The sequence below is a fragment of the Pterocles gutturalis genome, unplaced genomic scaffold (genome assembly GCF_000699245.1).
Source record: "Pterocles gutturalis isolate BGI_N339 unplaced genomic scaffold, ASM69924v1 scaffold10146, whole genome shotgun sequence".
NCBI classification, from domain to species: Eukaryota; Metazoa; Chordata; class Aves; order Pterocliformes; family Pteroclidae; genus Pterocles; species Pterocles gutturalis.
Window position 1 is genome coordinate 17,213 of NW_010097807.1, and position 26,279 is coordinate 43,491.

The 26,279-nt window shown below is 39.0% G+C and overlaps 1 protein-coding gene across 1 annotated transcript; it reads left to right on the forward strand.

Moving 5' to 3' along the window:
• Positions 1–1,368: 1,368 nt before the first annotated feature.
• METAP1D (methionyl aminopeptidase type 1D (mitochondrial)) lies at positions 1,369–26,244 on the forward strand (the record flags this gene model as incomplete). Its single annotated transcript, XM_010086536.1, has 7 exons — positions 1,369–1,432; positions 6,642–6,808; positions 9,309–9,458; positions 12,917–13,065; positions 13,733–13,775; positions 17,511–17,674; positions 26,147–26,244. Coding segments are annotated over exons 1-7 (835 nt in total), but the record flags the coding sequence as incomplete, so codon positions are not given.
• Positions 26,245–26,279: the final 35 nt, after the last annotated feature.

Here is a 26,279-nt window from a genome sequence, read left to right on the forward strand (position 1 = left end):
TAGGAATGAATATCATTCAGATATGGTTAGATTGTGCTCTGTATTTTTTAAATCCTGTAATAAAATGGGAAAGTGCTGTTTAATGATACCAGAATTTTACTCAGTCAGTGCGTTTATTTCTTACACTGGCTTGGTGTGACTCTGTGTGTGTATAAATATATATACATACACGTCCATATATACACAACTGCTCAATTTATCGAAGGGTTTTTTAAGGATATAAAATTAATTTTTCCTTTTCTTCTTGTTTGTTGAATTTGCACTGTCAGTTGCTGCTGATAAAAGGTGGCACACAGCCAGCTTCCTGAAGGAGCTATGGGGAGGGTCATGGCTTGTCATGACCTGGGCACCATTATTTGAATGTTGTTATTATTGGGATGAAGTACCCTTAGGCTGTCATCCTTCCTGTAAATAGAAGAGGTTCTGATTCTCTGTGGTTTCCCAGTTTACCAACTTGTAGAACAGCTATTTTGTTGGCCCTAAGTTTGACTGAATAATGGATTAGAAGAACGGCATTATTCCAGAAGGCACTGTTTCATCATTTTAATGTGCTGGTCTAGACTAAGTCATAATAAGTAAAGCCAGACAAGCATGTGTAGTTTATAAATTTAGTTTATAAATTTACACCCAATTAGAAAGCTCATTGGTATTAGCATACAGCAAACAAATTGCCCAGTTCTGCTCTCCGTGAAGTAAGGGCAAAATTTTAATTAGCAGGGAGCACAACTGGTCCTGAGGGCCAAACTTTATGGTTTTTTTTCAGTGTCACTGAGGAATCCCAGTGGTGTTGGCAGAGGGGCTGACTCTGCTCACTTGGAGTCAGTCGGCATTTGGCCATTGACTTGCTTTGCTGGCTCTTATGGGAGTGATGAGAACAATTCTGTTAATGCCTTTATTAACTGAACAACTTCTGTTGTTAATTTCCAGTTAATTTCAATAATTAAATAAAATAATGCCAATTAGAATATAATGTTTGCAAGACACTGATCTGTATTTCAGTTTATCAGTGTACAGTCATAAGCATGCTGTTGTGGAGGTTTTCACCAATGCGTTGCTGTTGTAACTGAAGTCACGTCTATCCTGATGAATATTTCATTTCCCCAATCATGCTATTAAAACGAGAGTGTTTTTACCCTTTCATTTCTGTTTTCTCTTTTCCAGTACCATCATGACAGCTGTGGCTGCGTCCTGTTTACAAATTGCTGCTAGTCACATTTTCAGTAGTCCTTGTGGGTTTTGCTTTCCCCTAATGTGGGCAATTAGGAGGAAATATTTCTCACGAGCATGGACTTGCTCTTCTCCTTGTAATGACATAGTCCTGCAATCCAGGAAACAGTGCTGCATGGTGTCCATGTCTGTGATTTCCTGATGTGGGAAAAACGTGTGGAAAGCATCTGGAGAGGAGGAGACCCCCTTTACCAGCTTGTTTCCTGTAAGCGAAATTGGAAGACCTTGTCTGTGCAAATAGATTTCAAAATAGAGTCTGCCCTTTGACTGTCTCCATAATTACACAGCGCTCTCTGTATTTTATTTGGCTGCCAGAGCAGTTAACCCCTGGAAGTAGGGGGCTGATGATGGCGTGACCAGCACGGGTATGCAGACATGACCATGTGAATACACTCTTGTTTGGAGAAGCCTGTTGTTAAGACCTCGTTACAATATACTTTTACCAAATTTAAAAATTATTATTTTGGGTTATGTTGATTAAGATATGTTATATCCTTAATGTACAGAAAAGGCAGAGGTATTAGTTGCAAAAAAGGAAAAAAAAAAAGGAATTAAAAAAAGTTATTTTGTGGCTTTGATGTAATCAACATCTGTCAACTGAATGAATTTGCTTTTGTTTAATTTCAAGGGCTCTTGTCCTTCTACTTTGCCCAATCAGTTCAACTTCTGCCTCAGGCATTTCCCTATGTTGTTCCTTTTTTTTCCCCTTTTTATTTTTCTTTAGCGAATGCACAGGTTATTGCTTGTGAAATGTGAGCTGCTCTTCTGCTACACAGGTTACACAGAGTTGGAGAGAACCTTTAATCTTTCCCGTCTTTATTTTTGAAACTTGGACCTACCTTTGCAACACAGGGATTACAAAGTCAGTGTTTTATTAAGACAGAATTACAATTACAAGTAAAGATATATCAAACCACAGCCATTATTTTGGCTTGAAAAATGGGAACATTTGGTAATTACATGTAAAAAGCTACATATTCTTACCTAGTTGCGTTGGTTGGTTTTCACATATTATTACCCACAGTGATTTTTAATACCTCACTTTAAGCTTTATTCCTCTGAAGTTTCAGCAAAATTAATATTTGCACAAGCAGAAAAATTATGGTACAATATTAAAATGACAAGCCAAATTAAAGATCTCTAGTGTTTTACCCTCAAATGCATATATACTAAAAAAATATCCATGATTGCATTTTTAAAACTTAAAAAAATTTATATATATATATAAATCATATATTTAAAAATTAGTTATCTGAACAATGCTTTTGATGTTGTTAATTGTTCATATATATTAGTAAGAGTTACTTTATCAAGAACAAGTTGATTTTATTTCCTGAATCATTTGGATGTTAATTCTTGTAATCCTAAATAATTTTGGTACTGTGCTTCTGTTAATGCTATGACTATTCTAAAGTATGTTAAACTTATTTCTTGGCTCTTTTAAGATGTACCCTTGTATTTATTGTATCTTAAAACTCTCATGATGTTTATCCTTTGGCAACATTTTTGCTAATTGCTCAGAAAATTGAAGTCTTTCATAAATAAATACCAATAAAAAGGTTGCTAACAGTCACACTTGATGAATCATGTAGATGCACAGTTTTTTGCATTGCTACCCCACACCTCATTCATTGAAAACATAGCTGATAAATTGCTGTAACTGTTAAACAGGAGGCATTAGAAAAGGGCTTATGAGAGTTCATTTCCAGCATCTCCCTTTAAAAATACTTCTTGACCAGAGGAAAATCACATTTAAATTACTAAAATCAGCTTAATTAAGGGTCATTAATAGAGGTACACATAAAAAACTCTCTACTCTGTGAGTGAAATGGGAGCATTTCATTATATAGTGTAGCATGCATGAACAGATAACAATTAAATAGACCTAGAGTAAAAGGCTAATAAACATAGGGCACATTGTGCTGCAAAATCAGTCACTTAAAATGCTCCCACCCATCATCATACTGGAATTCTGTATTCAGGCCCTTTGGCTGACACGTTTAAAAGAAAAAGAAAATGTAATTTCCACACAAGATAAATTCATCTGGTAATTCACAAAAGCTCCCAGTGCATATTTATATTATTAATACAAATTAAGGTCTGGAAGGTATGCTGAGGAATCCAGCGGCTCTGGCAGGACATGCATGCGTACAGATTGCACAGTGTGATTCACTGTTGAGTCAGAGAAGCAGTTGTCTGTAATTTTCTGTGCTCAGTACATCCTATGTCTTGATGTGATTCAGTAACACTGGTAGTAATTCTCCTTATGGCAGCTGATAGTAAATATTCTGTTATTCATGGCAAGCAACATAGCTTTACTGTTAGGGTAGAGAAGGAATGCATGCAGGGTCAACTTTGCATCCTTGCTGTGCTGACGTCTTACAAGGCTGCCTGGCTTCAAACTCTGGGCTTGCCCCGATGGCTGCAGTTTCCACGGGAAGCTGCAAAAGTCCTGCGTTTATGAGCTATCTTGCAGTAATTAATATACACAGAAAGCTGAACAGAAAGGATGTGCTTGAGTGCCAGTGTTGCAGAAGTAAATAAGGCACTGAGAAAATCTGTGGTAGGTGTAAGGGACGGGGAGGAGGGAATATCTGAGCCAGACTTGGAGAATACAGACAGTTGTTCCTGTCTCCAGTGATTGATGATGTTGCTATATCGAATTAGCTGTGAATATGGGAGTTTAAAAAATAAAAGGAGCTGTGGAGACATTAGGAGGGCCTTCTTAAGGCAGGAAGTGTGTGGATGGAGTCCAGATTTTCATTAAAAACCAGTAACTTTGTTATACTTTAATGTCATTCTATTCCATTTTGGTTTTACTTTATAGGAGAATGTTTTCTGATGTAATTTTTTATACTTCAAATAAAGGTTTAGCTCTCCCATGTTTATAATTCTTGCAATGTATTTTAGGAGTCATATTATACTATGGTGATATTTATTTGGTTGTCGCATTTTACCTGTTCAAGTAGTAGTTTTTTTGTGTGTGTGTCTGGTTTATAATGAGTAGTTAGTAGAATAACAACAGACTACAGTGCCTTATTATCCTGTAATCTTGTGACAACATTTACAGTGTATCTTTGGGAGAATAAAGGTAAAAATTTTATTCCAAGTAAAAAGGTATCCCTTCTGAATGTGGGATAGTCAGTAGGCGTGTATCCATGAACATAAACTGGTTTAATGTATGTAAGAGTGTGTCTTTGGGACATTCGAAGTTTTATTGTTCAATAATTGACAAGCACATTTGCACTTTTTTCTTGCCCAGTCAGACTTTTACACGGTAGACAAGGTGCTCGGCAGCATGCTGTGCATGAAGGAGAGCATTTGAAATGCACCTTCACATATTGTTGTCCATGTGGACATTAGCTGACCACATCAGTGAGTGTGGGTTTTCAATATATTTATAATAACTTCAGCTGTGGTAAGTGCGAGGTACTTCCACCGCACCCTGTAGAAGAGCTACCTGAGCTTACACTGGTGGACTGATGGCTACTTCTGATGGCCCAAAAGTTGCTGCCTCAGCAGATTCTGTGCTGCCAGCTTCCAGAAATAGCTGCAACCCAGCCAGGGAGCTTGTAGGATGTTTTGGGCTCTTTGGATGTGCTTACCGTTGTGCAGGTTAGATGGCCCAGATCTCTTTTTTTTTTTTTTTTAATTGGATAATTATTTTTTTCTTGTGAAGGAGACCCTACAAAAGCAGAAGATTATGATGTTGTTGATTAAATTAAATTTAAAAGACAATCCAGCTTTCTTTTAACTGGGCAGCTCCACTTCCATGGAGACACAGTCTCTTCCCTTTTGAAGCAGGCAACTTCCATTGGTGTACCTAGGTTATACTGGTAGCTTGATCTGAGCCTCAGTCTCCATTGTTACTTATCAGCAATTCAAAAACAGTAAAAATTTGCTTTCATTGAGTAAAAGTCTCTGCAACCTTTCAGACATTGGTAACTAAACGTAGCACTGAACAGTGTGCGAAGAGACGGTCGGCAACACTTCTAAAGCAAACCCCATTCAGCTATTTCATTAATTGTGGGTTTTGGGGCTGCACAAAGGTGTGTAACTCGAATCTCCTATATAACACAGAATGCTGTAAAACAGCTCCCTGTGTGTGCACGTGGAAGGGTAATTTTTGCGTCTGGACATGATAAATGCATCGAAAGGAAGGAAGGTACAATAATATAAAAACATACAAGATATGGAAGAAACTCTTCTTAAAAAAAATCATTTTTGCATAGTTACAAAATATGCAGTAGATTAATTTCTTAATTTCTGTGATATAAAAGTGTTTAGTTACTTCTGTTTAAACAAAAACACTTCCTTTTTACTAAAGAGTAATTATTTGTATGGGTTACTTGCCACGAAAAATCGCTCTTGTGTTTGTATACATAGGACATTTTTTAAAAGCAGATTAACTATTATGTGAAACTTACGCTTCAAAAAACCCCTCTGTTTAGATTGTAGAATGTTTGAGTAATGGAAATATGCACTACATGTAATTGTAGTTTAATTGGGCAGTGTCAATAATGCTTTTGAATGTAGTATATTTCCCGGTTTGATGCTAGCATCATCTTTTGTGAGGCATTATTTTAGTTTTGATTTCTCTGACAAGCTTTGGGTTGTCAACCTCAATGCCCTTTCTTCCCTTTTTTCTTTTCTTTTTTTTTTTCTTTTTTGGGGGGGGCAAAATGTGTCATTGCCTGACAACTAAGTTTGAGCAATGAATACTCTGATGAACTGTCACGCCGAATTCCCATGTGAATTAAATGGAATCTGATTTGAATATTCCAAGTCAATTACAAATTTTAATCCCTTCAATTGCCTTTGAACCAAGATTAAAAATCTCTCTTGAAGTTTGTTCTGTTGCCTTGCTAGGCAGGGCAAATTGAACCCCATTCCTTGTGTCTTGGAGCAAATTACAAGAGCAACATTAACTTGGTTATGCTCAAATCTGTGACCAATTCTGAAAAAAATAGGTGAAAATATTGTCTGAAATTGACATTAGATAATTTTTTTCTCTCCTCGTTTCTTGCTATTGTCACTTATACACCATTTCCCAAAGTCTTGAACAATGCAGCTTCTAGCCGTGCAAATTGCTCCAAGAAGGGGCCAGCTGGAGCATCACTCCTGGCTGTAAGCTTTGGGGAATTCACCCACACTACTTTTTAATGCATCAAACCAAAACAGATCTGGTATTTTATAAAGCTTCCAAGTACTGTTTGGGGAGGTTTTTTGTTCTTGTTGCTTCTCGGTGTTAATGCTCTTTCTTTAATGGTACGAGATTCTGAACAATTTTAACTACCCCTGGCTACCACGTGAATTCTGTGGTTTGTTTTACATGATGCCCTTCTTTTTTCATACTTTCCATTTTGTAATGTAGTAGAAAAAATGTTAACCATTTTTAACTTCTCTGTTAACAGGTTCTATGACTGGCTGCCACGTAATCTTTGCTTTGTGCAATCCTATCTACCTGCACAGGCAGTCAAGCAATCAACAGCGAAGATGCTTCTTTTTTCAGGGACAAAGAAATACTGCTTATAGTATAGTTTGGCCAACCACAGTTTCTCCAGCTCACCCAGTTCCTAAGGTACTGCAATTTTTATTATCTAATCTATTCTTCAGTCAATATAGAGTTCGACTGCAGGCATGATCAAGTGTATTCGTTGTCCAGCAGCTGGAGGTTTGTATCATCATCCTGTTGCTTGGTCTGGTATTTGAAACAGGAGCACTAGTGAGAGACTTTTTCAGCTGCCTACCATGTTAAACACAGTGATATGCCTAGTTATTAGTGAGTTTAAAACCTGTGGCTTGTTCAGTTATGGTAGTATAAACGCAGAATATTATAATCATCTGTCAACACTTGACACTTCTGGGTCCAGAGTCTTATTTTGGACAATTATAGACAGTCCTACCAAAAGTCAGTAGGGATCATTCATGATCATCTGAGTCCTTTTCTGTATAAATCTCTATCTAATTATAAAAATGTTTATATTTTGCTGAAGGTTTTGTTAATTGGTTATGTCAGATTTAGGAAGAGAACATACAAATACCTGCTAGTAGCTGACCTGCAATCCCGCTGAGCTTTCTAAACTCATCTTTACTTAGTGCTTTTTTTTCTTGCAATGTATACTTTTATTTTTATTTACTTTAGAGCCAAAAGGAACTTTTTCATGCAATTTTAATGTGTGTTCCATTTCTGGTTTCCTTTTTTTTTTTTCTTTTTTTTTCTTTTCTTTTTTTTTTCCCCCATTTAATTACAGCATACAGATTAACTGTTTAGTATCTTTCCTTTAGCCAAAAGAAAACCAAAGTACCCTTTCTAAACAGTGCTTTTCAGGATGTGTCTTATTTTACTTTTCATTTTATTATAGATTTCTTATGCAAAATATAGAATATTTCTGTGGACTAGAAATACTAAAAAGTTGTTGGATAGGAAAGCAGATAAGGATGCTGGATGCAGAGGCTGTGGAAGCTCTGTGTGCAGGAAGAAAATAGGGTTACATGCTTTATATATTTTCAAAGGTTTAAAAATTGTAGCACTTACAAACTTTTTTTACTGTATTTAGATGCTTCTTTTAGGATAAAAAGGGAAAAATGTATTGCATACTGAAAAGTTGTCTTCACAGATCAGAGTTATCAGACTGTCTAAAAATCAGTCCAATTCTTCAACTCTGAAAACTTGAGGGCAAAGTTAATTCTTTATACAGAGTATGCCAGAAATCACATTGAAATAACATGGTTTTTTTCAAGATGTTGGTGTGAAACTGTATACATAGACCTGTATGTACACTGCTTTGGGCTTCTCCCTTGACAGATCTTACAGGTGAGCAGGGTCAGGTCTCAACAGTTACTAACAAGTGCCCTCCAAGGGGAAAGTAAGGGTACTGCTGTGTAAGGAGTTGCTAGTACAGCAAATGTATATTTTTTTTGTCTGAATTAAGTCCCAAACTACTGCAATACAATGTCGTTAGGGTTGATATGCCATTAAGTTGAACAAAATGTAAATCTGAAATTCTGTTGATGTGAATCCACTAAAGGTAGTTTCTCTTTTTATCAGAATAGAAATGGAATACTCATAGGAGTAACAATAGTCTTCCTGTTTAAAGTCCCACAAGAGCTAGTTGGTTGCACCGCTCTTGTTTACTCCTACGCCCTGATGCTGTGTGGTCTTGTTGTGTACAGACCAAGTGCCCACTTTGGTTTTTTGCCTGGTGGCTTGATTCTGTATTTTGTGAAGTCAGTGCAAAATTTGCCCCGTGGCCGATGTGGCAAAGAATCAGCCTGGCTGTAATGGGCAAAGGGACTCTTCCCCAGCCAGTGAAACAGACCATGACCCTCCAAGAGAAAGTGCAATGTTACCATTATTATTAATTTGTTGTTTTCATACACTTGTCAATAAATTATTGTGGATTTAAAAAAAAACAGAAGTGAAATTTCACATCTCTATGAGAGCTGAGAACATTCTGTGTGAAAAAAAAGGAAGTTTATTACACCTTCCTTGACACAGTGAATTGGGACACCCTTGTATAGTGTTATAGATGGGCAGCATGTGAACTAGATTAATAAACTAAAGCTCTAAATTAAAATAAATTAAATCCTAAGGTTCTTAGTAAAAAAAACCAACCTCACAGAAGTTAACAGGAGTTTTGTCTGAGCGAGATACTAAGGATTTGATCAGTTTTATTTTTGAGCTGAACCCTGTACATTTGTCCAATCAGTTCCAGTGTTTAGATGCCTTTTGTAGAAAATGGCCCACTCTTTGCAAAGAAAATTAAGAATTTTTAAGTCATTCTGTCACAGTTTCAAAACTTGCAACTGTCTGTGCTGGAAATTGGCTGCGGTATCTGGGGTTTCAGCACTGGAAGGTTAACAGACTGTATAAGTCAGTAGTAACAGGCAACGTTAAGTTCAAAAGGGCAGTGGAAGAAATACTGAGGCAGCCTTGAGGGTTTGCCCTGATGGCTTAGGAAGGTCGATACTACGACAGAAAGGGCAAGCTGCCATGAAGTAGGAGGCAGTATCTGAGAAAATGATCCCATTGTCATGCTCAGTTTTCTGATCTTCATTTTCAATCCTTTTTTTCCAAGCACATAAAGAAGCCAGACTATGTGACGACAGGCATTGTACCAGACTGGGGAGACGACATAGAAATTAAGAATGAAGATCAGATTCAAGGGCTTCGTCAAGCTTGTCAATTGGCCCGTCATGTCCTGCTTCTGGCTGGAAAGGGCTTAAAGGTAACAATTACAGAAGTCTCATAACAGCTTGGATGTTTGTCATTCTTTCACTTATTTGGCATTTTTTCTACTTTTTTTTTTCCCTGCATTTTCCGTGCATCCAACTTTAAGTTAGATCCTGAAAAAAGAAGGATTTATTAACTTTTGATTCAGCCCGTGATATGCCTGTTCAATTACTTCTGTATTTCGGACGTTTGTAGTACTTAGAATGAGTTGCTGGCTCAGGCATAAGATTTCTCTGTCTGTAATTTCCTTCTGTTCAGATCTTGCCAAATCACATGAGTCTTTCATAAGGCCCACTATACATTTTTTCCTTTAATTTCATGGCCCATCTTCATTACATGTCCTGCTTTCTGGCTCTGCATGTGTGCAAGTCCAAAGGGCTGGGCTGCCTCCTCCATTCCCATCCATCCTTCAGCCCCTCACTGTCCCGCGGGGTCCAGTGCAACACGAGTCGTAGAGCTGCTGTTGGAAAAAACAGCTGCCAAATTCTACACAATTTTCCAGAGTGCATTGATAATAAAGCCTTATGGTTTACAGTATATTTTCTACAGTATGCTTTTTGGGATACATCCCAAGTTAAAATGCACTGGGAGGAGCCTACTGCCAGGTTTTGCAGATGAAGGAGTGCTTTTTTAGCCTTGCCCTGGTATTTCATGTAATAGCATACTGGATAGGGTAAAATAGGTTGAATAAGCTATGAGATGCAGAGATAGATGGGGACTGTAGGTCAATGCAATTGACTTAAAAGGTGAAAAAATTACGAGGTTACCGTGCATTTTTGTTTCAGCTATCATCACATTTTCGCAGAGGCTTAATTCTGGAGCTGGGATGGCCAATAACAAAACTGCCTAAAGCTTTAATCTTACATATGCTTGTGCATGTTCAATTTCTTTACATTAAATTACTTCCCAGTACAGTAAAACTTACTAATGTAAAGTTAAGGGCATATGCATGTTTCTGAAGGGTCAGGGTGCAATGTGGGTTATGAATGAGAGCAGTTTTTCACTAATAATCTTTGGTTGTTATCATATGCAAAACACATGTATATGCAGCATGGCATAGTTTATGATGCAGTTCGTAGTATGCACCAAGTCATACATAATAGCAAAATGCTACATGTTCATAATGCACATTTTGGAGAAGAGTATATAAGGAAAGAATTACGTGACGAGGAGCTGTGGGACTGGGAAGAAGGTGGCACTTGGAGCTGCAGTGCCAGGACTGCTACCCAGGTCATCCACAGACAGGGGGTGAGCTCTCTTTTGCACCAGTAGGTGTTCAGCCAAGACTCTCCTTACTGGGAGGGTGCTCCAAAATCCTCCCTCATCAACAGGGAGCATCTTCTGCTTTCCAGCCTGACTCTGCACGTGGCCAGTCTATACCCGTTTGTTCTTGTGCCAACACCGCCCTTTAATTTAAACAGCTTCCTGCCTTTCCTTGAGTCTGTCCCCTTCACACAGTAATAGAGCTATTACAGCTTTCAGTGTGCCAGACTAAACAAACCAAGCTCTTTTAGCCTATTCTCGTAAAGTAAACTCTGCATTCCTATTTTATCTGAAGATCCCCATCCCTCCACCTGTTCCTGTTGTCTTGCTGAACCCACCTTGCACACAGGCCTCCAAACCAGCTCTCGCCTGTCCTTTAGCTAATGGCAGTAACAACCCCCAGTATAACAAAGGTGCATTATAATGTACAAAGGTGCATTATAACGTACAGATGCAGAGAGACAAAGTTTGGGCTGAGCGTGGTTTTGATATTACCATTTACTGCCTGTGGGACTTAAAAATAGAATATGGTATTATATATGATAGCATTTCCTGGGTTTGAGTTAAAGATTTGGGAATAAAGCATCACATTCTATGACCTGGAAGTATTTTGTTAGATACCAATCGATTGCCCTGTCCCAAATGAGGGATGAGGTGCATAGTGGATGCCTTCCCAACATTGTGCAGCTAGCAAAGGCTCCTTTGAAAGTGAAGCTGATATTGTTAAAAGCAGAACTTTTCAGTGTGTAAGCCTGCCATGCTGAGAGCACAGATCTGTCTGCTGAGTGTCCGCAGGCCACATCGAATTCCTTCAGCAGAGCAGCAGCAGACAGCACCCAGTCTGGTACGCAGCAGTTCAGTTTGTCTGTGGGCTGAAGATGACACATGGGTGAGCAAAGGCAGGAGCAACAAACTTGTATTTATCCAGAATCGATGGCTGCAGTGTCCGATACAGTGCACTGGGGCTGCAGCCGCCATCCTGGCATAGGGGCTGCAGTGGCTACTGCAAAGCAGGGGGGTTGCACAGTTACCCCAAATCCAGGTCTTAAGTGGATTCATTGCTCCTCATCTGCCCAACCATGTCTTCGTGCTGAACAAGATGCAAGCTGAGCAAATAGACCTGGTTTTATCCTCATCACAGTACAAAAGTGCACTCCGCTGTCTTCACTGTGCGTGATCACTGAATATTTCAACATATGGATAAGTATGCCTCCTGCGCCACAGCCTGCCTATATTCCACGTGTTACTAAAAAGTCCTCCAAAATCACAGCCACTGTAGTTTATGTGTACGAAGTATGATTTTCAAAGGCTCAAAACTCATTCAAATCAAAATCAATTTGCAGAGGAACCCTCAAAAGCACTTCTTCTCAATGAGGGAGGTTTCCCTACCAAATTTCAAATTTCAGCTCTAGCCATTCCAGACACAGAGTTGATCCAAAAGAAAAGCGAGGAGAATGTTCTTTTAAGCATGTGCATTTTCCACTCCATGGATACTCAGAAATGGCTGGATGATTTCTGAGAGGTTTTTTTTAATATGTAAAATCGTGAGAAAAAGATTAATCTAGAAAACTACAAGCATAAAAATGAAGATTTCTGCAAATTACGGATAAGCGCTTGTAGATTCACTGTGATTATCCAGACCGTGGCAACTTTAAGTAAAATATCCTCAAGATATGAAGCCAAATATTTAAATCTTTTACAAAATTAAAGAATACTTGGAAAACAATTTCATTAAATGCACAAGTACTTTATGGTAAATGTACTGGGTAGATACAAGAATTAAGACCCTTTATTTTACAAATAAAAAGGGAAGGTAATGTGTTTTAAAGGACTGAAAGCATTGAAAACAAACATTTCTATAGCAGCTACTGAAACAAAATGCTATGGAAAATTGGTGTCTTTGAGAAAGCAAATGTGGAAAAAGAATAGAAAGGAAGTAGACAGTATTTTAGGTTTTCTAGGAACCTTTGAGTGCTCGTTTCTACTGTATGCTTTATTTAAAGCCTTTTTTCTCTTTAAAAAATGGGTCCAATATATCAATAAAGAATATCAGACAGTTTAGTGTTTTTTATCAGAGCAACGTATGTGAAACATCCAAGATTTCATTGAAACGTTTGGCTGCAATCACCTTCAGTAAATATGATAAACTATCTTTGCTTTTTTAACAGGATGTTATGTTTGATATTTTAGGTTGGCATGACAACTGAAGAAATAGATTCCATTGTTCATCATGCAATAATCAGACAGAATGCCTATCCTTCACCTCTGGGCTATGGAGGTTTTCCAAAATCTGTTTGTACTTCTGTAAACAACGTGGTATGTCATGGTATTCCTGACAGGTATTTCCACAATAATATACACTTTACCACTGGGACTGGAAATGTTGAATTTAAATTAATAAATGGTGTTTAATATTGAACATACTTCAGCTTAACTAAATGTCATATGTAAACCTATTGCAGATGTATATCATGTTACCACACAATGCTGATAGATGTTACAGAAATGTATGTGAAGTAGAAAAAAAAAAGTTACCATTTCTCCAGACACTTTAAAAAATAGCATGATGCCTTTAGAGTTTAGTGTGTAGCAAAAAGAATCAGTACAGTCTGATTTTTTTTTTTCCTACAGCAAAATAAGTATAGGGTAAGAAATAGATTTGAATTTATATGGGGGTTTTTTTTTATTTGCAATACATTCAGCTACTTACAAAGTAAAATATGAACCCTAGTGAGAGAAAAAGAATAAATATAATGGGAGACTTTTCAGGTGTTGATCTGTTTTTCTGGTAGTTGTTTCTCATTATTTTATATTCAGCTACACTTGTTCTCTAAGTAGTGAGAGCTGAACATTAAAAATGGTTATTCTGTTTGCCTCTGCCTTCCTCGATCACAGAATATCTACCCCCTGATTTTTTATGTATGTGTCATTAGGTGTTTATTCTTATATTCTCTTTGTTGGGAACTGTCTGTCACCATTTTTTTGTTGTTGTTGTTTATGTTTCAGTCGACCTCTTCAGGATGGAGATATTATCAACATTGATGTCACGGTGAGTAATTCATATAAAAAATAGTCTTTGATCAACTTTAGAATCACTAGTAGCAACAGGAAAAATAGTGGATTGTAGATGGGGGATGCACAGATGGATGTGCTGTTTACTTCTGAGCCAAGGCACAAGCAGCTGGTTTCCTTTTTTGTTTTTAACTGTGTGTTTATTCCAGCTAGACCCAGGCCTGACTTGAATTTAGGACTGGAATCAGATGCACTGAGATCAATGTTGGCCTAAGTGAAATGTCAACCCAATCCTGCTATGTGTCATGTTTTTGAGAAGGTGTAATTGTTATTGATCCACTGTGTAGTTAATGCAGAGCACCACAGTACTGGGCAGCAGCTGAAGATAGATATGTATGAGATGAGCTAACATGAAGAAAGCCAGCATTTTTCCTTCACTCTGCCAAGATTGATCTTCCTTTTGAGTGGGGCCTGTCATTATCTTACTCTGTCATTAGAGGCTACATTGGCCTGTGTATGTCAGTCTATTTGGACAGCAACTCTTTTGCTAGCAGTGTTCCCTACATTTATTAAAATCCCCGAAGGTAGTGTTGTGTTCCATTTCTGGTATAAAAGCCCTGAACCTTTTGCGCAGAAACAGAAATAGTGTGATATAACTGTGACTTAGTATTTCCAGGGAATGGTCAAATATTGCTATTTAAATAAACACTGGCAAGAAGGTACGGAAACTGGAAACCTAATTCTAATTTCATTTAGAAAAAAAAAAAATTAATCTCTTGCAGAAGCTTTTTTCTTTTTACTGTGCATGTTTTTATTTTCCCAAAGCGCAGTTTATTTATAATGTAAGCATAGACATCTTGGGAGTCCCACCATTATTTTGCAATAATATTCACATACAAGGGAGTAACATCTCATTAAAACAAGTTTTTTAATCATTAGAGAAACTCTTGGTAACTTGATACTATTGTCCATAGGCCTAAATTTCATACTGACAGAAGCAAAAAAATTTCCAGCAGACCTACCTCTGAGCATGAGATTCAGGCTTTCTAAAATATTTTTTCTATTAAAATTAGGGTCAGTGACCTTTTTCCCATGGTATATTCACGTGTGATCTAGAACTGGGTTTGTTGGGCTTTTTTCAGTCTTACTAAATTCTTCCCCATCTCCATACTTTCTAATTGTAGAATTCTGACTATCAGGTTTACACAGTGTGATCTATCATTTTTAAAGTATATTTTTGGCCTAAATTTTTACTTTGGTGAACTGGTGTAGCTTTGCTCATTTTATTAGACTAAATCTGTGTGCAACAGTGAAGGGTTTAACATCTGGTTTATTTGTATTTTTAGTTTGATCTTTTTGTCTTGTTTTATCTGTCCGAATAATAATGACTCCTTAGATTAAAAAAAAAAAAAAAGTGTAGATTCATGTCACAGATGCTTTCCATGATAAGCTAAACTGAACATTTTTATGTTAACATAGTGTGTATATTTTGTCCACTCCGCTTTTCAGTAATAACAGACTAAATGTTAGTGGTCTTTTTCAATTTTTATTTCTGTTTACCCTCACAAAATAAAATAAATCTTGAAGTTTTGGTGAATGCAAAGATTCCTGCAATGATGGGAATTGCTGATTATCTTTGTAAAGATTTTTTATCATTTAAAACTGAACTGTGCTGTGTTTGATAATTGCTCAGTTCCAAAATATCTGTGGAAAAAATATTATTTTGCAGCGTTGCTAACTATGTTTTAGGTTATCTTTAATGAGCAAAACTGAGATGTTTCACAGGTGGACAGAATAAAAATCAAAGTAAACATTTCACAACAAAGTGTTTATAATTGTGTACAGGTTCTATGAAATGATTAAATTATATTCTGGTTATTAAATATAAACACTTCACCCTGTGTACACATTATTTGAAGAAAAAATCCATTTTTGCACAGTTAAGATGATAGAATTTAATAGATGAAAGACAAATTTTATTGGCTTGAAGCATGTAGCCTTTAAAATGTATTTTAGTGTAGAAACAAAAGCATTATCCATCACTGAATACTCAGCACAGTGCAATTTTGAGCCTGCCATTACCAGGTTAATGTTTCTTACAACTTGGTTCTTTCATAGACTTTTAAGGAATTAATGTGTTATCATTGCTGTGGTTGTAGCTTATTAATGTCAAAAATATGTAATTGCAGTTGATGGGCTGTAGTAAATATTATTATTATTTTTAAGGTCTCCTGTGTTTTAGATCTGTATTTGTTTTTCCAGGATGATGATGTTTAATGCTGGGGTTTTCTGTGTTGTACTTCTTAGAGCTAAAAATGAACCAGTTCAGTTTAAAGATGAACGAGCTAGATTAAAACCTGGCCAACGAGCATTAAATTTAAAAAAAAAAAAAAAAAAATTTAGTGGTAGTCTGGACTGGCAGAGGAAGGCATAGAGCAGGGGACTGCAGCCGCTCTCCACCGGAGCAGTGCCAACACAATTGGGCCCTTGCTGGCACTCACCTTTCTTTAAAACAACCCTCACTCCTAACTGCCTGCATTTTCCTCACATCTCTGCCTGAACACAAACCTGGCCTTGGGATAAACTCTCTGTAGCCAGTTTGTTTTGTTTTGGGTTGGTTTTTTTTTTGTTTGTTTGGAGTCAACCAAAAAGAATGTGAGTCTGTCTTTCACAAATAGCTCGCCAGTGGCAAAAGTTCTGTGCTTCAAGCTTTCTGAGTTATTAGTCCTAGAAGGATAGTTACCCACTGCTTGGAGGAAAAAAAAAATGTTTTAGAAGATCAAAACTGCACCATCATAATTTGTCTTTCTGTAGGGAAATTTCGCTTGGTCTTACAATACTACTGTACTGCAGAGCTGCAAATCCCATTTTAATGGGGTGTTGCAGAGCTCCGTAGTGCAGGGCCAGGGTTTCCTGTGCCCGGCAGAGAATTTCTGGAGAGCTGAGGTTTAAAACCTATGAAATGTCAAAAAAAGGGGAAAAAAAAAAAAAAGGAAAAAACCCACAGAACCACAGTACATCATTAATTTTATATGGTGCTACATTTTCAGCACATGAAACTTTGTGGTGCCAGAATGGTACATTTATTCTCTTTCAAAATTCGTCTTTGGAAATCAGAGTAAAATCCAATGTTAATGCTACATTGTAGTTTTAAAATGTGGTTAAATAAAATGTGCAACGGCAGGCATTGGATTTGGCCCATGCTTTCTGTGGGGCTCCCTCTGGATGCTGGCAGCAACACATGCCTCTCACCCAGCTGCGCACAGCATCACTTCAAAACCCCGCTGGGGATGCTGGCTGTGCAGGGATGGGTCTATGCCAGCCCAATGGGTCTCCCAGCTCCCACAGCCAGCGCCAGGGCTCGATGTCCTACCCTTGGGTGCCAGGGTAGGCAGGCACCCAAATGGCCCCCAAAGCCCCCTTCAGCCCATACATGGTCCCCACCCATCTTCTCGCACACACCCAGTTAGCCTCATGTCCTGCGGCTGAGCAATGTTATCATCTGATGTACTGCTGGGCAGTGATGCACAACTTTTGCATTTTTTGAATTTTTAATTGGCAACCCTTGTGCACCTTACAGTCTTTCACACTTTGTCCCCCTCCACCTGCAATGTTTCGCTTGTCCAGTCTCATTCTTGCAAATACAGCTTACCCATGGTCTTATCTGTTGCAATGTATAGCTCGTTCCTGGAAAGAATGGATTTAATTAAGGATATGATCTGTTTCTGGATGCAAAACGAGAAAATGTCTTTACACTTCTGCATATGTTTAGGTCTATTACAATGGCTACCATGGTGACACTTCTGAAACCTTTTTGGTGGGCAATGTGGATAAATCTGGTCAAAAGTTAGTGGAGGTTGCCAGGAAATGTAGAGATGAAGCAATTGCAGCTTGCAGACCAGGGGCTCCCTTCTCTGTAATTGGAAACACAATCAGGTAAGCCTTATATTGACAAGTAAAGGGAGGGCTGGCAAGTGGGACAAAGGTTATTGGTGGTTTGGTATAAAGCTGATGACATGTTTTATGATTCAAAACCATCATTTCAGTCTGATATCAGTATGTGAACTGCCAAGCTATAATGCTGTTCCTTGGGTAAGAGAGATTTTTTTTTTTTTTTGAAGTGAATTACGCTAGGGTCAGTGTAAAAGATAACTGTAGAAAGAGTCAAAGATATTCATAAGGTAGATCTAAATTAACAGATGTAATTTGCAGTGGGCTTTTGTTTATTTTTGTATTTGTGTGTGAAACTACACCACATCTGTCTAACAATGTAAGAAGGTTACAAACCATTGTTTTCATTCTATAGCAATAACAAATGTTACAAAGGAACTAGTCAACATAAATAAGCCTCTTTGTTTAAAAAGTACAAAAATATTTAACTCAGAGCTTCTGATCTTACAAAGAGCAGTGCATGCTAACGTCAGAGGGGAGAAAAGAGTTCACATTCAGAGAGTTTTCTGTATTTTGCATCTCTTCTAGCCTTCACATAAGTGGAGCCATGACTCTTCTGCTTCTGGTGGTTTTGAATAAAAATGTGGCTTAGTTTTTTGTAGGTACCTATGTATTATTTTAAAATGTTTGCCAAAAAAAAAAAAAGTATGTGTATCATATACATTTTATTAAGCAACACTTCTCTGGACTATTAAGGGTCCCAACACGCTATTGATTACATTCTGATTACTTAAAAGCTGCAAGTCTTAGTCACCTTGAAAGGATGCTGCTTTTTTTTCTTTGTAAATCTTCAAATACTTTAAAGTAAAAAAGAGAACAGCAAAATATCAGTTAGATGTATTTATAGCTTTAAAAATATTGTAACAGAGTCTGAATCAAACTTTAGTAAAACCTCTTTGGGTTATATCTGAGAAGCTTTTATTGAAGACTTTGTATAAAATTGTGTTTTTGACAGTTTTAAATTATAGGCTAACTAGCCTGGAGAAAAAGGATAGTGTCTTTCTGTTCTTTCATAGGAAATGTTGAATCAGACCCCTACTGGGAAAAGAAATTTAATGCATATCTCACTATCTTACTGTCCATGAATATAATAGAAGTGAATTCAAAATGTAGTTTTATTTTTGCAAATGGGATGAGTCGATAGAGGCACCTCGTATTTTTGAACACCTAGGGTTCAACAAATTTACTGGTGGTGCTCTTGCATTTTAACAAAATTTATTCTTGAGTAGAAGGGGGCACAGAACACTGGATTCTTATTCAAGCATTCTATCGAGCTCTGCATTCATGGCTGTGTCTAAAGGGCATGTCAGCCTTTGATTCTCTCTGAGAGGTAATTATCCTTTTCCTGTCACGGAACAACAAATGATAGCTAACTACAGAGGCACATTTGCAGTAGTCACATTCATCAACTAGAGAAAAAAAATTCAATTTAATTGTGCAACACAGCTGCACATAGGCTTTTTGAGCATTTCTGTTGTTCTCCCTGTCTTGCTATTCCTCCCTCCAGATCTATTTTTTAAACTTTTTTTCTGGTTATTTTTTTCCCCCTTTTTGTCTCTTCTTCCATTTTTACTCTCTGTACTTTCTTGTTAAAGTAATTTTCCTTTGTGGCTCTCATTCTTTTTTCCCCATTGAAGGCTATGAATGTAGAAAATTATCACAATTACTCATATAATTGAGCCTCTTTGTAGCAAGTGCAACTCCAGTAGCCTTTCTCCATCATGAAAATGGTTTCATTATAGGGTTTTTCATATTCTCTGACACCATCTACACAGAGGAACAGGCGTGCAGATGAGATGTACTAGGAACAGGGTAGATCAGTAAGGTCACAGTAGGAATAATTAGCTCTGCTATGGAAAGAGCATCTAGGCCTTTTACTGCTACATAAATGTACTGTCCGTGGCTTTTAGTCACAAAAAAACTTACTAACAAATGGAGCTCCCGCCTACTACTTTGAAAAAAAGATTTGTATCAACACTACAATTTTCCATCATTAAGACTAATAACACAGAGCCTAGTATACATCAAGGGGAATAAAAAGAAAAATCTCACATTCAAGTGGCGGCTGGGTGCTGACCTTTGTTCCCTTTTTTTGTGTTCAACTTAACTCTTTACAAAAAAGAGCCACACGCCACACCAACACGCAGGTGAACTCCAGCTAGTGCTAGCAAAGCATGGCATTCAATTGGAAAATCTGATAAATCTCCATGCAGGATAATGCATTTCATTACAGATTCACTACATTAATTCTAGCTGTATTAAAAAAAAAAGGGGGGGGGGGGGTGGAAAAAAAAAAAAACAAAAAGGGGGGGGGGGGGGGGTTAGAAGAAGAAAAAAACCAGAATTGAATGTGACATTGGATTTTTGCTGTGTTGGTACGGAGGTCAGTTTACTTGCAAAGTGTAAATATATAGTCAGCGCCCCCTTTGAAAAACAGATTAATCAAAGCTAGTAGCTGTTCAAAACTACATATGAAATAGCAGGTCATTAACTTTATTTCTGAAGATTTTATCGTGTCGATGATTTAAATGTGCTGATTTATTTAGAACTACTTTAACACTGCCTCTGCTGAAAGATTGCCTTGGTTTGGTGAAGCTGTGTGTTTCTGGTTATTTGTCGTTCTACACTTGCATGCAGGCAGACATATATAATACATACATACATACATCAAAATCTTAAGTTTTAGGAGAGTTAGATATCATAAGTACTTGAGAACAAGCACCTGCAAGCTGAAAACATTTAGGCCCATCAGAATGGAAATGTGTCTAGGTTTCTTTCATCAGGATTTCTGTAAAGGTGCTCAAGTGGTATGCAGAGCGTATCTTAGGCACAAATAATCAAAATATTTCCTTTCTGCAATAGGTTTGGGAGTAATTATATCGCAGAGGTAAGTTTGCATTCAGTGTTCTAACATGGTCTTTGTTATCAAAGCTCGATAACTGCCACTGAGTATTTCATGGATAGCAGTTCCTTCTCCCATCAGCTACAAGTTGCAAATAAAAGATTGCATGGATTCACAAGTTACTTTGCTTAGAAAAATTTTAATCTTTCTTATTGAAGGTGGTGGCAAAACTGTCGGTCAGCTGCAGTGGAAACAAAATTGGGCCCTATGTTCAATTTTCTTCTACCATTTCTGACATTTCTCTTTCAGACAGAAACAAATCTAGTTTGAAGTCTACTTTTTAAACAGTGAGTTTAGGTACGTGGAAGCATTGTGAGCATAGAGAGCTAAAAAACATAAACGTGATATTGTTAAATAAACCAATTTCCAACTCCTACTAAAAAATAGTAGTGAAGAAAGTATTAATAAATGGTTTAAAATGTTTAACTCATAAGTATATGTTTTGATATTAATTTAGAACAATATAAAGCAGATTTTTAAAAAAATCTGTTTCTATCAGATTATGCACATTTAAACAATAAGTGGCTCAGGCAAAATAAGTCATTTTAATGTCATCTGTGATAGATTTTCCTTGACAGCTACTGTAAATTACAATTACACTGCTTCTCTCTGCACTTGAAAGTAAGCATTGCAATAAATTATCTTTTATTTCAATCCATCATGTCTGCTTTCAGAAAGAGAGAACCTCAAATAAAAGTTCAGCACTATTGTAAGAAAAATACAGTAATTTGTGTTCCAGTTTGAAACTAAAATGTACCTTTCTTTCAAAAAACAATTGTTGGCTTTCAAAAATATTACTAATTATACCTCAACATTTATTGTCATTATAGGGAATCCCTGAACTTGTGCATTCCCTCAGTGTAGGATTACTATTTAAGAGAAAAATACTTTACTATGGTCCCAGTAGAATTTTGTAATTTCTCAAATTAGATAATATGGCACTATTCAAAATAGATATTTTATCATGAGCAAATACAGTTAAAGCTGATGCTGTTTTCAAGGAAAAAAAAATAATCATTTAGTGGTCATATTGCTGTGTATCTAAGAAAAACATTATTATTTCTAATTAAAAAAAAAAATTAATTTGGGTCCCTAGGTAAGGAAACAATTATCATAGGTCTGTTATCTCTTTCAATGTTTCTGAAGCGTGTTCACTGCCCAGAAGTATAAGACATTTGTTTAGCAACTTCAGCCATTCATGTCATGCTGCTCTGCAAGATTGTTGTTGATAAAGTTTCATCCCTGGGGAAAGAAGCTGGCACTGCAGGAGAAGCGTCCCTAGCTGGGAATCAGTTCACCAGGATGTTCAGCCTGGGTAGCAAAGCAGTCTGCCACCTTGTCTGATCAGACAGATTCTTCCCTTGTGCCACCAGACAGCCTAGAGGAACAGTTGCTATCAGTGCTGACAATGGGATTTGTTTCATTTTGTTTCTTCAGTGAAGGCTTAGAATACTGGAGCAGACCTGCCTTAAGGAAAAAGTGACAAAATTTGGTAAGAAGAAAAGAAAATGCAGGTTTTGAGGGGTTTTTTTTCTCCACAAAAATGGGAGTTCCGGTCTGAAGACTGACTGGATATTTTTTCCTCTGGATCTGGGATGCCTATTATCCCTCAGATTCTCCTAGAGGCTATCTGCACAGGGCCGTCCCCCTAAGGAAATTATTTCAGCCTGCTTTTCAGCTTCTTAGTGGGGAGGGATTTATCACCCATGAGCTTCTTTCAGGGGAGGCTCCAGAGTATCAGGGAGAGCTTTGTAGAGAGTTGATCCTGTCTGTTGCTGCTTTGTGGCAATTGCCATGTTGGGCTGCTGACAGGATGGCAATGCATGTCTCCACATTCGTCCCTTCTTTCAGAGAACTAGCTGTTGTCTGGCAACAGGGGAAGGGGATGCTTAGGAGAGAACTGACTCCCAACTCTCCTGTCTCTGCACTCTCAGAAGCATGATACCACCATACAAGAGGCTCTGCCTAAGGGTTCTGGTGGACAGCCCAGCCCTCAGTGATGTTCCTTTACCAGCTTGGCCGCTGCCAGTCCATCCCACGCCAGACTCTTTGCCTGGCTTTTCCATCAGTAAAAGAGGAGCAGCACTGCAGGTACTCTTGACTCCACAGCCACTGTGGGCTGGAACACATGGCAGCAAAACATAAAATCAAGTACTGGGCTCATAAAATGGTTATGCTTTTAATCCTGCCCACTTCACCTCTGCCCAAGAATAAAATGTGTGATGACATTGTCAGTTAATATTTTTAACAATTATTATTCTGAATAACCTTTTTTTTTTCTTGATGCTGTTGGTGTGGTGTGGCTCTGCTGCCCCAGCCTTTGCTCTGGAAGTGATTCGGCCTGAGCACGCCCCGTGGCCGAGGGGAACTGACAGACACATCTGCCCAGCGGCACAGCTCTCCTTTCCCATGGCAGATGCCAGGCACCCCAGCTCAGCCATGCCGACTCCTGCCTCCCACTTTTGCTGCATTCCCACTTGCAGTCAGGACTCCTCCAGTTGCCTGGTCTTACACTGCCTGTCTGCAAGGAGCAGCGCATGGTGCTGGGGCTGCAAACTTGTAAGGTTGCCTTCCAGGGAAAGCTGGAAAGAAAGGCCACCACTGACAGATCCTGGACTGGGCAATGATACAGCGAGACCAAAATGCTGAGCTGTTGTCAGCAGCAAATGGCAAACTTGTGCAAAAATGCTCTGTTCCATGGCATCCTGATTTTTTAATCAGATTCCACAGCCTGGGAATCCTGGAGGTGAAAGCTGGGGGTTTTACTGTAACTCCGTAAGGATGTAAGAGCTCACTGGGATTTTTTAAATACTCCAAAAGTAAATCTAGTAGTTGCAGAGTGAAGTTCGTCATAAGGTGCTTCTGAAGCACATGCAAATACTAAAACCAGATTGAATGTGACTGAGTTTCATACCTGCAGCTTATTTTCTCCACAGGTTTTCTGTGTGTTGCTTCAGGTTCATTGACCACGTTACATTTTATGTAAAGAGTACCCAAGCTCTGTATGTAGACATTAGCAAGTGGGAAGGAGGAGGGACATGGGCATCTGTCAGTGCAGATGTCAAAGCCCTGTGAGCTCCCAGATCCCCTATTTTGATCACAGACAGTAACCACTGAGGTACTGATGCCAACAGAGTTGTTTTCAAGCTGTTTGGCAATAAAGTTGTAGAATTCACCACTGAAATGCATGAGAACCACTTCTTTCATCTCATGAGGGTGGGATACTGTCTTAACACTGCCTTCTGTGTGCCACTGGTACTTGTCTGCCTAGTGCCCAGCACGCAGCTGCTGATGCTGCCACCCTCCTCAGCACCAGCTAAATGCTGGGCCAAGAGCTTCCCCTGCCCGCAGGAGAGTATGTAGCCATGGTGCTCAGAAGAATAGCTCCACAGAAAAAAAGCTTTGTGTCTTGCTACAGGAGATAGATTTTTCTGGGGGGAAAAAAAATCCTATAATAATACTAAACATCTCAAAAATGGCTATGGTCTTTCACTGGTCACAGATGCCATGTAAGGACATCAGCAAAGCTGAATAGTCAGTGAGATTGTTTGTGCTTTTCCAAAAAGACTTGCAGAAGAAGGTGAAAGAAAAGCTTATCACATGGTACATAGACCACTTCTTCCATTTTTCTTCAGAGAATCTCTTCACCCCTATGGGAATCATTATCTGCCTTGCTCTGAACTTGGTCACCGGAGATCTTCAGTTTCATTTTGTGTATGTTTCAGAGTAATCTGTCTTTCTAACTCCTGGCTGTTCCCCGTGCTTCTTCCTTGACCTTCAGCATCATCATTGCAGTCAGCTGAGTCTCTGACCAAGATGTGGGTGATGTGATAGAAAGACAGGGAAGAAAGTCTTTTCCATCTCTAGTAAGACTTTTCACTGCATAAAGCTTAATGATTTTTTTTTTCCACATAAATGATGTATAAGGTAAAAGCCTGGACTTTGAATACAACCGAATGGAGCCCAAGTTCTAGCCTTATCAGTAACCCTCTTTGTTGGTCCTTAGGAGTTTGGGGACAGCTGAACTTGAAATTTCCATTCTTCTCCAGAGTTAATGAGAGAAATGTGATTAATCTTTCTATCAGGGTGATGGGTAGATAAAAGCTAATATACAAATCCTGTTAAAATGTGCTCTTAAGGTCTGAACACTGCAGCATTATTAACCGTTGACCCAACTCTTCTCTCCCATTGCCATTTTGCTGTGGTGGAGCACCATGTCCCTCAGTTGCAGTGGCATTAAATTCTGGGATGATGACACACAGGCACTGGCATGAGCACTGCAGGATGTGTGAAGCCTGGCGTGCAAAGGGATTACTGCCTACAGCAAGCTGAGGCCACTTGCACCTGAATAAGGGCCTCCCCCTGGGGTTTAACATGCTTTAATTTCAGTGAGAGCTTACACCTTTGTTTGAGTTTCTTAACTTTCCCGCTTTTCCACCTGCAGTCAAACTCTGAGAAAGCATTTGTTAGGGTGTAAATATAGGCAAACCTGAAGTTTTTAAGTGCCTCCTTTAATTTAAAACAAACAAATGAAGCTTTTAATGTTGTAGGCAAAATCTTTTCAGGCTAAGTACCTCCCTGTCTTGCTCCTGTTTGCTTTTAGGAATAGTGTTGATATACAGGGGCGGGGACAGCTTTCTTGTCACTTTAACCCACCTGAAGGTCCCCCAACTCTTCACACATTTCTGTTTGGATGTTGCCAGCCTTCCTGCCTCAGCTGCCTCAAGTTACCCCTCCACCACTGCTGGAGGAAGGGCAGAGCCTGAGAAGCCTGCAGACATGCTTTCCGGCCCAACATGGGTAGGAATCGGAGCCGGGACACATTCCTGCAGGCAGCTCTCGGAGATGCTCCAGAGGCAGGCCGTGATTGACAGGACAGATCTCCCAGACAGAATTGAAATGCCATAGTTATGATTTGGTTTTGCTGTAGTGGTGATGGGTTCATTAGAAATACGTTGTTAATTAACATGTAAGGATTTGCTGGTGTTGCAATACATTTTGGTACCGAATGTTTGCAGTACTCCGAAAGAGAAGCAGTAGGGCTCTTGACTCTCCCTGTTGGCAGCAGGGTCCTCTTCTCCTGCAGAAAACCCGGTGCAGGCAGTGGGTACGTGGCCCCTTGGGCTCTGCACTTAAGGAGGGCTTGGCAGAGGCTGTGGTTTGGTGGTGTGCTAGGGCCTTGGCCGTGTGACTTGGCTGCCTTTTGGCTGTCCCATGTTAAAATGAGTTCACAGTGTGCTTGTGGAAGAGGTTACCTGCCGTCAGACAGGGAGACCACACGCTGCTGTCTGGGTCAGACAGCAGGGCTGGCACAGGAGTTACCAGCCTCCGCTGGCAGTCATGTTAACTCTGAAACCTAACGATGGCTCACCATTGCTAGCTCCAATGGCTGCTGTCTTTCGGAGTGGACACAAAGTAGTGACCAGTACTGGGGCAGATGTGAGAGCTTGCAGGAGCTGGGTGCTGCCGCTGCCAGCAGGGGTCAGCGCTGGGGCTGGCTAGCAGAGGTGGTGATCGAGGTGTGCTCCCTCACCGTGCCCTCTTTGCCCCCACAGTTCCGTGGCACGTCGGGGAGGCTTCCAGGTCTGCCCCTTCTTCGTCGGCCCCGGTATCGGGTCCTACTTCCACGGGCATCCTGAGGTGTGGCACCACGGTAAGTGGCCCCACTGCCAGACCATTCCCCCCCCC